This window comes from Perissodus microlepis, chromosome 6, assembly GCF_051167445.1.
Source record: "Perissodus microlepis isolate ML-2025 ecotype Zambia chromosome 6, ASM5116744v1, whole genome shotgun sequence".
In the NCBI taxonomy this organism is placed as follows: Eukaryota; Metazoa; Chordata; class Actinopteri; order Cichliformes; family Cichlidae; genus Perissodus; species Perissodus microlepis.
The window spans coordinates 26201658-26213954 of NC_140466.1; the positions used below are offsets into that span (position 1 = coordinate 26201658).

General features: G+C 40.9%; 2 protein-coding genes across 13 annotated transcripts in view; both read right to left on the reverse strand.

The window, feature by feature from the left end:
* Window positions 1-3425: 3425 nt before the first annotated feature.
* Window positions 3426-4224, reverse strand: fgfbp2b (fibroblast growth factor binding protein 2b). The gene has a single exon (XM_084930013.1). The coding sequence runs from the start codon at window positions 4222-4224 to the stop codon at window positions 3439-3441; it is 786 nt and encodes a 261-aa protein (XP_084786139.1). The 3' UTR covers window positions 3426-3438.
* A 1689-nt stretch (window positions 4225-5913) lies between these two features.
* Window positions 5914-12297, reverse strand: part of prom1b (prominin 1 b) — a 28266-nt gene continuing 21882 nt past the window's right edge. For 2 of the 12 annotated variants that reach the window (XM_084931707.1, XM_084931708.1), the window contains 3 exons: window positions 10455-10570; window positions 8540-8574; window positions 5914-8454 (listed from right to left, as the gene is read on the reverse strand). In XM_084931707.1, coding sequence (XP_084787833.1) covers window positions 8553-8574; window positions 10455-10570 — 138 coding nt within the window. In that variant the 3' untranslated portion in view covers window positions 5914-8454; window positions 8540-8552. The other 10 variants (XM_084931702.1, XM_084931703.1, XM_084931709.1 and 7 more) reach the window with 8 other exon arrangements.

The window sequence follows — 12297 nt, forward strand, 5'->3', positions numbered from 1 at the left end:
AGGTGATTCCCAAAGAGCTATTAGCTGAAAATGTGGCACAAGGTGTGCAGTGAGTCCTTAAAAATATGGGGAAACTGGATAAGAGGAAAGAAGAATCAACAGGCTCAAAAGCAACTGTCCACTGCAGATGAACAGTATCTGAAAGTCACATCCTTAAGATAAGATAAGATAAGATAACTCTTTATTGTCATTGCACAGTCATACATAGTACAGTAGTACAATGAAATTGGAAAACTGTCCTACGTCGGCACTACATATAACACAACACGACATGATATGACACATCACAACGCAACAAACAACACAACACAGTATATTAACTTAGTATAAAAAAGAAGAATAAGTGTATGTGTATTGCACACTGTTATTATTGCACATTAATTATTATTGCACCTTGTTATAAATATAAATATTATTATTGTTATTGTTTTAAACATTGTTACCTCCCCCCTAAAAAAGTCCAGGGAGGTAGCCAGTCAGGTCAGCTATTTACATTGATCAGGGCTATTGCCCTGTTGTAAAAGCTGTCCTTGAGTCTATTTGTTCGGGACCTCAGCAGCCTGAACCTCCTGCCAGACGGCAGCAGCTTAAACACCCGGTGTCCTGGGTGTGTGCAGTCCCGTAGGATGCTGCGTGCCCTCTTGAGACAGCGAGTGCTGTACAGGTCCTTCAGGGAGGGAAGAGGATGTCCAATGATTTTTTTGGGCCATATTGATGACCCTCTGGAGTGCCTTTCTGTGTGCTGTGGTGCAGCTGGAGAACTACACACTGATGCAATATGTCAGCACACTTTCAATGGAGCAGCGTCCTCCAAGAGGTTGTACCTTTTTCCCTTTTTTTTATAATATAGAGAAGTAAAGGAGGACTCAAGAGTTTTGCACAATACTGTAAATTGTAAATCATTTAAGGTGAGTGGACTGAGATCTGAAGTTTAATAATCAAATTAAGGCAGTGGTAAAATCTAGCTTCTTTCAGCTCAGGCAGCTGGCAAAAATAAAGCCAATTCTTTCACGGCAGCACTTTGAGACAGTGATCCACGACTTTGTTAGCACTCGGCTGGATTACTTTAATGCACTTTATATTGGGGTCAGCGCATCATATATTACTCATCTACAGAGGGTGCAAAATGCTGCAGCTCGTCTTTTAACTGGCACTCGAAAGTTTGAGCACATTTCCCCTGTTTTAGCTTCACTTCAATGGCTGCCCATTTCTATTAGGATTTATTTAAAAATTATTTTATTTGCTTTTAAAGCGCTCCATGGCCTAGCCCCATCTTATCTCTCTGAGCTGCCACAGCCTTATACACCCACCCGCTCTCTCAGGTCAGCTGATCAGCTGCTCCTGATTGTACCCAGGACTGAGCATAAACTTAGAGGAGATCGTGCTTTTGCTGTAACAGCTCCAAAACTGTGGAACGAGCTCCCTTTAGAGATTAGACAGGCCACTTATATACCTGTTTTTAAGTCACTCTTGAAAACCCACCTCTTTACCCCGGCCTTTGACACCACGTGAGATGTTGGTTTTTATTTTTATTTTATTTTTATTTTTATTTTTATTTTTATTTTTATTTTTATTTTTATTTTTATTTTTATTTTTATTTTTATTTTTATTTTTATTTTTTATTTTAGTTGTTTTTAGTTGATTCGATGCTGTTTTATCTTGTTTTTGTTTTTCTTTTAATATAGGGCTGTTTTAGTTTTATGCATTATGTTTTTTATTTATTTTTGCTCTTTTCTGTTATTCTATTGTTTTTAACTTATTTTCTGTACAGCACTTTGTTCCTGTGCTGGGTATTTGAAAGTGCCTTATAAATAAAATTGGATGAGATTGGTGAGGACTTGGTTTAGAGAGTTATCGTATGCTTTCAGGAAATGATTGCAAGTCAGTGTAAAGTCCTTTAAAGGGATGCAAACTATGACTTTGTGCTTGTTTGTCTCCATGTTTGTTTTGGACACATTTCGGGAAAAATCTCACAGCGAGGACACTTCTGCAGCTCTACAACTTTTTGGTTGCTCCTCTTCACACCTTCATGGCACCACTAGAACAGGGCCCCAATCTGTTTTTGAGCTCCCAGCTCAGCAGCATCATCTTGTGTTCACCGCAGGTTAAACAGCCTAAAAACAGATCACAAGTACAGTACTTTTTACTCCACGGTAGTTAAAGGCAAAGATTATACACAAAGTAAAATGATGAACGATTGACTCCAGCGATAATAGTTGCAGGTTTTTTTTATTTATATTTGTGCTTCCAATTTCCTCTTTAAATCTGCACACATTTCGGTGTTGTAATTATATTAAATCAGGCCTATAATAAACTATAGAGTTTGTTTTAGTCTTATATTAATACCTAAAACAAATTCTATAGTTTTCTTATGGTCAGAGAGCACAACACGGAGAACACAGCTCTCACTTTGATTTGACTCGTTGTCATTCTCACTTTTTTTTGCTTAGCTTACTCTTTTCCCAAACATTTTTTCCTGCTATTTATTTTTACAACAACACATTTAAATTTCAAAGACTTTTTCCTATACTTATAGAACTTATAGTAAATGATAGAAATTTGCAATATCACACAGGACTTCTACTTCCTCTTTCTTGCTTATTCCGTCTTTGGGACTGAAAAAAAATCAAAGTGCTAAATGTGACGTAACTCTTCCGTCTTTATCAGATTGTGTGTGCGTGTTTCACGGCCACCACATCCATTTCCACTCGTCTTCAGCATGCGCACAGACCCCCTCTGTTCCTGCACACAGCAGCTCTCAGGACTCAATTCATCAGCTCATACAAAGAAGTTTTTAGCTCTGCTCAGACACCTCCTGCACCACATGGGTTCTTTCAGACTTCGTGTCGCATGGTAACAGCTTCCCCAGCTGGACAGCAGTCGCGGTGCTTCAGCCGAAGGGTGGAAAGAAACAAGACCTCCTTTAAATAAATGAGCGTGAAAGCTCTCTGCTTTGTTTCAGCTCAGTAGAAGAAGAAACAGAGGGACACAGAAAAGAGGAGGGCCACCACTCAGATTTTATTCTGTTCTGCAATTAAAGCTGGAGTGAATTTTCCATCATATACAAACAGAAACACATGCCTGCTATATTTTCTCCTTTGTCTTGCTGTCATTTTGACACATTCAAAAAAAAAAAAAAAAGACACTACAGGAAAGAAATCATCTGCTAATTGCACACAGGTGTAGGTCAAGGGTTTTGGTCTCAGTCTGTAGGGTGCTGTAATGCGAGGAGTTCGGTCAAATGACTCCAGGAGCTTCCACACAGAGGTCAAAGATGGAAGTGTGGATGGGGCACTCCAACTGAAATAAAAACAAAAATGCACTCAGGAACATATTGTACTAGCATTTTCAAACTTAAATTACAAGAAAAAGTCAAATTTTCCCTCTCCGCCCTTTCTTTTCCTTCATTCGTCACTCACCTGTGGCTGCGGTATTGTCTCAGTTTTGGAACCAGTTGATGACGTAGGTGCAGATGCCTTGGAAGCTCTTCCAGCAGTAATCGGATGCGAGACGGGAAGCTGTGGACTCAGGCAGCTCCGTCGGGTGATCACTGGTTTTCTCGGGCTTAGGAGTAGTCTTCCTGCTCTGACGCCCCTTGCCTGGCTGCTTATTGGGCTTCACAGGTTTAGGAGAAGTAACAGGCTTGGTCTGAGCTGGCAGTGCTGGTTTACGTGGTTCCTGAGCGGGCTTGGAGGGCTTCAAGTTGGCTGTTTTGGGCCAGGAGGCCAGCAAGGCCATCTGAGTCTCATCTGGGTATTTCTTGCACATGTGCGGGCGGTAGATTTTAGTTCCCTGGCAGGCGTGGCTCAGTTTCCTCAACTCCCACATCATCTGCGTGAAGTAGTGGCGAGGGTTCTGGTTGTAGGCCCGGCACAGGGTGGGTTTGCCCTGGAAGTCGCAATAGTAAGAGCGTCCTGGGGTTTGGCCCTTGCAGGAGACACGAAGGCGGGTGTAGTTCTCTGGTGCAGACACCACCATGGTGCATGAGTCTTTGGTCTTGGTGCTGAATCTGATGGGTTCATCCCAGATGCTGCGCTGCTGCTGCTTGTCATTGTCGCTGCTGTTGTCGGTTTGAGCATTTGAAACACAAACAGCTGCTGCCGAAACCAGCAGCAACAGTCTCAACCCAGCTCTCATGGTGTTCAGCGTGGACTGATGGACGGGCGAGGGCTCAGGGGTGATGTGTCCGCAAAGAAAGTTAAGGTGTGGAAGGACGGAAAGCATGCGACTGGGAATTTATAAAGCTGAAGCTCACAAAGAAGGCATTATTCAGGTAAGCTGAAAAATTTTAACCCCTCCCTCATGCTACAGACACACACAGAGCAACCACAAGGTTCGTGTGGTACGCTAAAAAAACACCAAGGAGTAATGTATGGAAGGAAAGGGTGAACATAAACTTAGAGATGAAGACAGGAAAAGGAGGGGGGTTGGCTTGTGGGAGCCGAGGGAGAATTAAGAGGTCTGAAGAACACGCATGAGGCCAAATAGCTGCAAGTCATTATGCAGTGTCACATAAGAGGTTCATTGACCATTGATCAGGAGGGGAGAGCAGTGAGGCTCCAGAGCCACACTGCAGGCTCAGGTTACTTGGTGGAGATTTAAGAGTTGATATGTGACTCAGTAAAACAACAAATCTTTAGATGTTTGATAACTTTTGTTGCAGAATTAATTGAAATGGACTTCTAGGACGTCTCTCAAAGATGGTAAATTATGTTTTACTTGCAGTACATATCTTACACTACAGGAGTGTTTTTGGTTGCACCTGGAGAAAATGTTTTATCCTGATAGTTTGAGAGGGTCTGACTGCAAACCTCACATCCGGGGGCACCTCTAGAGTCTGCGGGCGGAGGTAGAGCAGGTCATCTGCTAAGTGGAAGGTCAGCGGTTTGATCCCTGTGGCTCTTCCAGTTAGAGCCGGGAATCTATCTAAAGATAGTGAACTCCAGACTCAAGAAACAGCAGTCCATTTATCATTTACCACATGCACACAGCGACTCTGTTGGCAGCTCTTGCATACATGAGCTGTTAATGTTGTGAGCTGTTTGGATTGAGCGGGCATGGCGTAGGTCTACTGCCTGGTAGTTTAAATTTAAATATCCCCCTTCCCCCCTACTGCATAAGCACTCCCATTCCTTGGGCACCACCAGTCTGGAGAGCCTGAGTTCAAAGTCAGACCAGACTGAAAATTTCCGCATTAGCTAGCGGGTTTGTTTGCTGAGTGAAAGAGTGTGTAAGTGCATACACAGCCTCAGTGCATTCTGGGAGTTTTTATTTTTATGGCGGTTAGCCTGGTGAAGCAGAGAAAAAGCTCAGCTGGAAGAAACGCTGAGGATGTGTGTGTTTGTGTGTGTGGGCTGTCTGCACCATGTTTTCCTATATTTAGTTCTCTTCTCATACGGTGCAACAGCATCACACCACCTCTAACACCACCAGCACCATCACCATCATCACTTCCTGTGAACGTGTCTACCTCCAGCTGCTGTGTGCGCATTGCAGTTATATTTTTGTATTTTCTAATTAGCTTTTATTTATTTATTTTTTTTACTTGTTTTAATTCAGTTTAGTTTCCAGGATGGATTTTCTAATTTTCAGTTTAGTTTCCATCTTTTTAATTATTACGGAGTGCATGTCAGAGGCCAATTTTCAGAAAATCAGGACAGATGTAATAAGAAAAAACACTTTTAAAAAAGTTCATAGAACCATTTCAGTTCATTTTATTTTAGCTAAAATATTTTGTCATCTAGTTAACTATAATTCATCTCTGCATGTGCCGCATGAGCATCACGTGTGTTCCTGAGCACGTATCAAACTCCTTTTAAGTCATTTTTAAAGGTTTTGCACACAATAAAACATTTCCTTTATATTTAGAAGCGATTTATGAACCATGTTTATGCAATAAAAAACAGTCGACACTGGAATTGAGTTTTTATTTAGAGATTTGCATCCTCACAAGCCCAGTTGTGTTTTTCATACCTTTAATATTGCAGAGGCTTCTGGGAATTTTATTTGACAACACAAGCAACAGGCCCTCATTAACAGTCTGGTGAAACATGATATTTTGTGTGTCATCGCTCCTTAAATCCTGTTAAAACAGCGCTTACCAAACTTTTGAAGCTGATCAAACAAGTTGACAGCCTACATACAATTTTTATGAACAAACAACAACATAAACAGGAACTTAATTAAATTTAGTTAAATAAAAGCTGATTCAATAGAATAAGCACATGTGTGTATTTAATAGCTTGTAACACTTTGTAGTAAACTGCGCAGTCTTCATGTTTCAAGGATGTACTGAGCCGAGCAGAGCTGCCGCTTTGCTGCTTAAATGAATAATTCAATACCTTTTTCGCTTTTGTCTTGAGTTAGCTGAGAATATTAGCACTTCTGCTCTGTGAGGTTAACTGAGATTTGGACAAAGTGTGGAAACAGCTCAAAACATGTCTAAAGTCTGCTGTGACACATAAATGCTTAGAAAAGACAAACTCTCACCGAATGTAAGCTGATTCAACTCTTTGGTCAAAAACACAGCTGCACAGCTGTTTGGTAGATTCCCATGAGAGATGTGATCTGTGTCAGTTTCACCTGAAGCACCAGGAAGTGTGTGCTTTTGTTTCCTGGTGATATATAGGGTGGCTACTTGATGAAGTTTTCTGCAGCCTAAATCAAAGCTGGATTACTTGTCCTTGTTTCAACATTTATTCATAAATCTGATCTGTTCAGCTGTTCGGTTTGTGTATTATTTCAGCTAATCCACTTCTATTAAGGATGACATGTACACTACATGCTTGGCTGCAGAGCTCCTGAATTTTCACAATGTGATGTGCTTAGACTGAGCAAAGCAAGTTTTGCACTTACTGGAAAAGACGATCCACCATCGTCTTCCTAGCTGCCGAGTTTTACAAATATTTAAAAACTGTGGATCCTCTGACCGCACGAAGTATATCGACAAATTCTTTTATACTCTATACGATGTTTTGCCGTATTTTTTTTTTTTTTTTTTTTTTGGGGGGGGTCACAGATAGACACTGTGATGTCACCTGCTGCTTTCTGAATTCCCTTCCTGAAGCCTCTGTCGCCATATTTGTATTTTAAAACGAGATATGATGACACATGGGCGGGTCTGACTGAAGCTGCACGCTCACTGGCTACCAATTTACTAATCGCAAGCCAGTGAGCAGATCCTGGATAATCCTGCTTTCTGAAACATAACATGACCAAGATTTACAAAATGAACTTAACTTGTTAGTCAGTATTAACCCAAAATAAGTGACAGAGCCCATGAACTCAGCAGAGACTTCTACAGCAGCGGTCCCCAACCCCCGGGCCTCGGACCGGTACCGGTCCGTGAGTCGTTTGGTACCGGGCCGCGAGAGTTGAGGCTCAGGTGTGAAATGTATGGTTTTCAGGGTTTTTATCGGTTTTCACCGTTATTTTGTTATCGTTTTTATCGTTAACTCGGTTTTCCTTGGTCTTTTCACGTGCGTTATGAATAAATCTTCTTTTTTTCGGTACCGGTGCTAGTTTTATTTTGTTGTATTTATTCGCGACACCTTAAAGGCCGGTCCGTGAAAATATTGTCGGGCATAAACCGGTCCGTGGCGCAAAAAAGGCTGGAGACCGCTGTTCTACAGTGTTTTAGGCCACAGGTGTTGCCCCCTGGTGGTTTATAAAAACAATGCAGCTTCTTTGTTGACTTCACTTTTCATACCTGGAAGCTACATCCATGTTTTATACTGTGTGAGTGACATCATGGCCACCAATGACCATACTCTGATGATAACTCTGTTACCTAGCAATGGCATTTTCCCCCTATTGGCTGAACTGTGTCGGTGGTTCCTCCCTTTTTTACTTTTGCCAATTTGGGCACTATTGAGAGTGCATGTAGCAAAAGTGTTAACTTGTTTTTCTCTTCGTCTTTTTGCTTTCCAGCTGCTTGAATTTCACATAAACTTCTCATCTAACCCTCTGAAAGAAAGCGAGTAGCTACTTTTTTTTTCAAATTGTCAAACCATTCCTTAAATAAACACCTGCTAAGTGCAACCTGTTTGATGCAAATTATGTAAGCTATATTACAAATATTCACAGAGAAAAAGAAAGCTATTACTACAAAACCTACTTACATGTTATAAAACAAAGTTTAACAAAAAATATATAAAACTTTCAAAAGACTTGAAAGTGTAAAAACTGTACACTTGTGTTGCCTTGTTTAAAACTGATCATGTAAGTACAAATTGATTCTCTATGCAGCTAAATATGCAGCTGTTGGTGTACATAATAAAATGGTAAAGGGGTCGAGAAAACACTTCATAGGATTTTGCTGGCATTAGTGGTTTTGTCAAATGGCCTGAAGGACTACTGAAAGACGCCTTCATCCCAGAGTTCATGATTGTTCTTCCCTTTTGTCCTTGGAAGTGTTAAAAGATCTGAATAGGAAGCCTAAACAGCCCGGTGATCCTGGAAAAGAAGAAAGCTTTTAGAAAAATAAAGTGCACTAAGAGTCAGGTATGAAATATGTGAAGAGATACAGATGAGCGCTTACCACAAAGGGAAGATCAGTTCCAGTTCTCCTGTCCACTGTGGAGGGAAAAGAAAAGGTAATGTTTTATGTTAATAACTGGAACATCAAATCATCAGGAAGAGCATCTGGAGCTGTTGCGACACCTTGTGACTGTTACTGTCATTGCTATTATTATAAGTTGCAGGGTGAGGATGATGGATTCTTTTAAACCACATAGTAGATGATTATAAAAAGCAAATGATTTTCTGTGGTCCACACAATGGGAATCACTTCCACAAATCTTTGAAGATTGGAGGGTAAACATGTACACAGGTATACAGGAATTATATTCATATTTCTATAGCTGAAATATGTAAGAGTTACACACAGAATGATATTTATTAATTTATTTTCCTGTGAGGTTTTCACCTGCACACATTCAAAGCCGGGACTTATGTTTTGGGGCCTTTACTGTTATTTCACAACTGGTGGGGAAAACATGAATTTTCCAACATTTTTGTAGTGTTTGAAAATAGTTTTGGGTGCTCTGTTATTCAGAAGGAAACACAAATCAAGCATGCAGAGCTACGTGCGTTTGTGACTCCTTCCAGGATTAAACCAGGGACCTTTCAGGAATCTAAAAAATGATTTTCTTGTTTTTTTTCTTCCAAATAATAGATTGATTCATTTTTGGTCTTAACACAAGAAAAATGTTTCAGAAAAATAGTGTAGCATTAGGTTTCTACTGTTTTGTCCTGTTGAGGCTCATTTTCCTTTAACTGGAGAACAACAGCGCTTCATCCTGTGCAGCTTTGACTGAACACTGCATATATCCAAGGATGAAAACTGATCTAAGTGAGGCACAATCTGGACGCCTGACACGTGGCAGTATCATGTGGATATAAGCAGTTACCTCCATCACAGAAAACTTCATTTCAGTGGGCTCTGATGTTTGAATGCAGTGATGGATGAAGGATGAAGAAGATACGAGGGAAGTCAGGAAAAAGAAGGATGTTTTTGTCAGAGTGAAATCAGCGGGGTGATGGTGGGATGCTGGATGGTCTTACATGGCTGGTTGTTAGCATAGCTGTAAGGGTTAGTGGAGTCATCAGTGATCATCAATACCTCATCAGCAGGGAGAGAGTTCCAGTGGGTCACCAGACTGAGTAGCTCGGGGGGGCAGAGGCCCGAGGGAACCGAGTCAGAGTGTCACAATAGGGAGAGCTGAATGCACGCACACACACACGCACACACACACACACACACACACACACACACACACACACACACACACACACACACACACACAGGGAATTCTTTATATCTCTATATGTGGTAAATAAAAATTTTCGCTGACAGGACTCCAAAAATCCCTCCACCATTTAACACTCCAGCATGCAAGTCAGATTTAGCTCCACGTGGCTCGTACCTGATGGCAAGGTTTCCATGGATATCACACACCTGTTCACTGTGATTACCTGTATTAGCCATACTGCAAGAGAAGAACGAGGGGAGGGGCAGATGAGAAAGGGGAAGACTCCTGTGAAAGTGACAGGGATGGAGTGATCCACAGAGAGCGACGCTCGCATCGGAAAGAAAGAGAACGCGAGCAGTGATGGGAAAGTCCATGTTAAGAGCTAAAATGCCGAGCTCATGATTTCAGAAGAAAGAGTGAAAAAGCTCAAGAGATTCGAAGCTGAACAGTCCCGTTCCAAAAAGCGAGTAAGTGTGTGGGAGAAGATGAGAAAGTGCGTGAATTAACGATGTTAAAGTGCAACAAGCCATGGGTAAGAGGAGCTGGAGTGAGCGGATACAACACAAGGAGAAAATACGAGGAGAATCCGTGTCCGTGAAAAGGAATTATGGACAGAGAAAAGGAAAGAAAATTATTAATGAATTTGGCTTTGATTTACATCAGAAAAAACCCAGGAGGATAACGAAGAGGGTTTGGACTCACTCTTCAAAGACGTCCTCTGTGTCCATCCTTCTGTAATACTTGGCCAGTTTGACAGAGAAGATGATGCTGGGGATGAGCAGGATGCAGCAGCTGCCGAGACCAAACCAGAATGTGTTCTGGAAAATAAAAGTACCAGTAATCACATCTTATTAGATTTCATTCATTGCTGTTACTTTTAACTAAACACTGAACTCTCCGGAGTAGATTTTTAGTGCTAAAACACTGTCAAAAAGATTTCAAATCTTGATATTAATGTGGGTGTAATAAGAACTCATATTTGGTACAATGGCTGTACCTGTTTCTCTGTACCTGACGAAAGTTGCAGAGACTGAACATTGTGTGGAGGTTATAATATATTTCTACATAACAACAAGACAACGAAACCACTATTTTATTGATTATTATCATTTATGGTCCACCTGCTTCATATTATTCTAACATTATTGTAACACAATACAGTCCTGTGAAAAACTAAGTACACCCTTTCAGTCCATAACTTGTAGAACCATCTTCAGCATCAATAACTTGATACTTTTCCTGTATGAATTTATTGGGAATTTTGGCCCGATAACACAGGACTCTGTGTGAGAAGACAGAGTTTGAGTCCAGCTTTATCTGTCAGACAGATGGAGTGGAAGTGGAAGATGCCCAGTTCCAAAACAAACCCAATTCATCATCCATCCTCCGCCGTTATGAGGTGTTTGTGCTGCTGTGTTTGGTTTTCATCAAATGTGGTGCTGTGCATTAAATACTTCACTTTGGTCTCTGGTGTCCAGAGGACATTGTTCCAGTCTTGTGGTTTGTTCAGATGTTACTTTGCAAACCTCATCGTGCTGCCATGATCAGGTAAGAGGTTTTGTCCTGCAACCCTTCCTAAGGAAGTCACACTTACTCAGTCTTTTTCTAATCTGAATGTTATGAACTGAGGCCTTTAGAGTCTGAGATGTAGCTCTTGGATTACTTTCAGTCCTTCTGAGCCTGACTTGAGTGTGAGTTTGCTGGGACATCCATTCCTGAGAGATTGCGGCATTGTGTTAACACACATCTGAATATCCAGATGTGTGTTAACACAACACCTGTAACATCCAGACCAACAAACTACCAAAATGTCCGCCTTTGTAATGATCTTCAGACTTGCTGATGATCAGTGAATCAAGTGATTAACAGTGAGTAGCAGCATCTGGCAGCATCTGGCCTTAATTCCTATTGAAGAAGTAAGGGTGTATTTAATTTTTTTAGGGCTGTAGAGAGTCCCATAAAAACTTGTTTACCTCAGAAATGTACTGATGTACAAGTTTAAAGTAGACTAAAAGAGTAATGCTTGAGCTAAGGTACTTGTTAATATGCAACAACTCTTAAATCAGGGGACTTTTTATTTGTAATCATCACTGAATGAAATGTCAGGACTGTGACTTTTAAAGACATAATAACATCATGGACCAATGAATTAATAATAAATATACTTGTTGTAGTACTGCTAATGTCACACATTTATGCAGCTGAATTTCACAAACAGAAGCCTAAAAAATGTGTGCACCGTGCACACAGACACACACACATGCACACACAAAGCACATCTAAATGTACAGTAGCTGCAGGCAGTGCATAAATTAAAATCCTGTTTATATTGCTCACAGTCTTTGGCCTGTTTGGGCTCATTAAACTCTCAGGAAGTCGCATGCTTGATATACAGCAAGTATAAAAACATAAACCTTTATAACTCCTCAGGGTCAGGAGTGAAAACACTGAAGAATCCATGTGTGCGTGTGTAAATCCCCGGCCCAGACACAAAACAGGCTTTATTTAATCTCAGTGTTTGTGAACAACACACCATTCTCCTCCT

What these genes read in the sequence shown, in the direction of transcription:
- fgfbp2b (XM_084930013.1), bottom strand. Translation starts at nt 4,224, where the DNA reads ATGCTTTCCGTCCTTCCACACCTTAACTTTCTTTGCGGACACATCACC.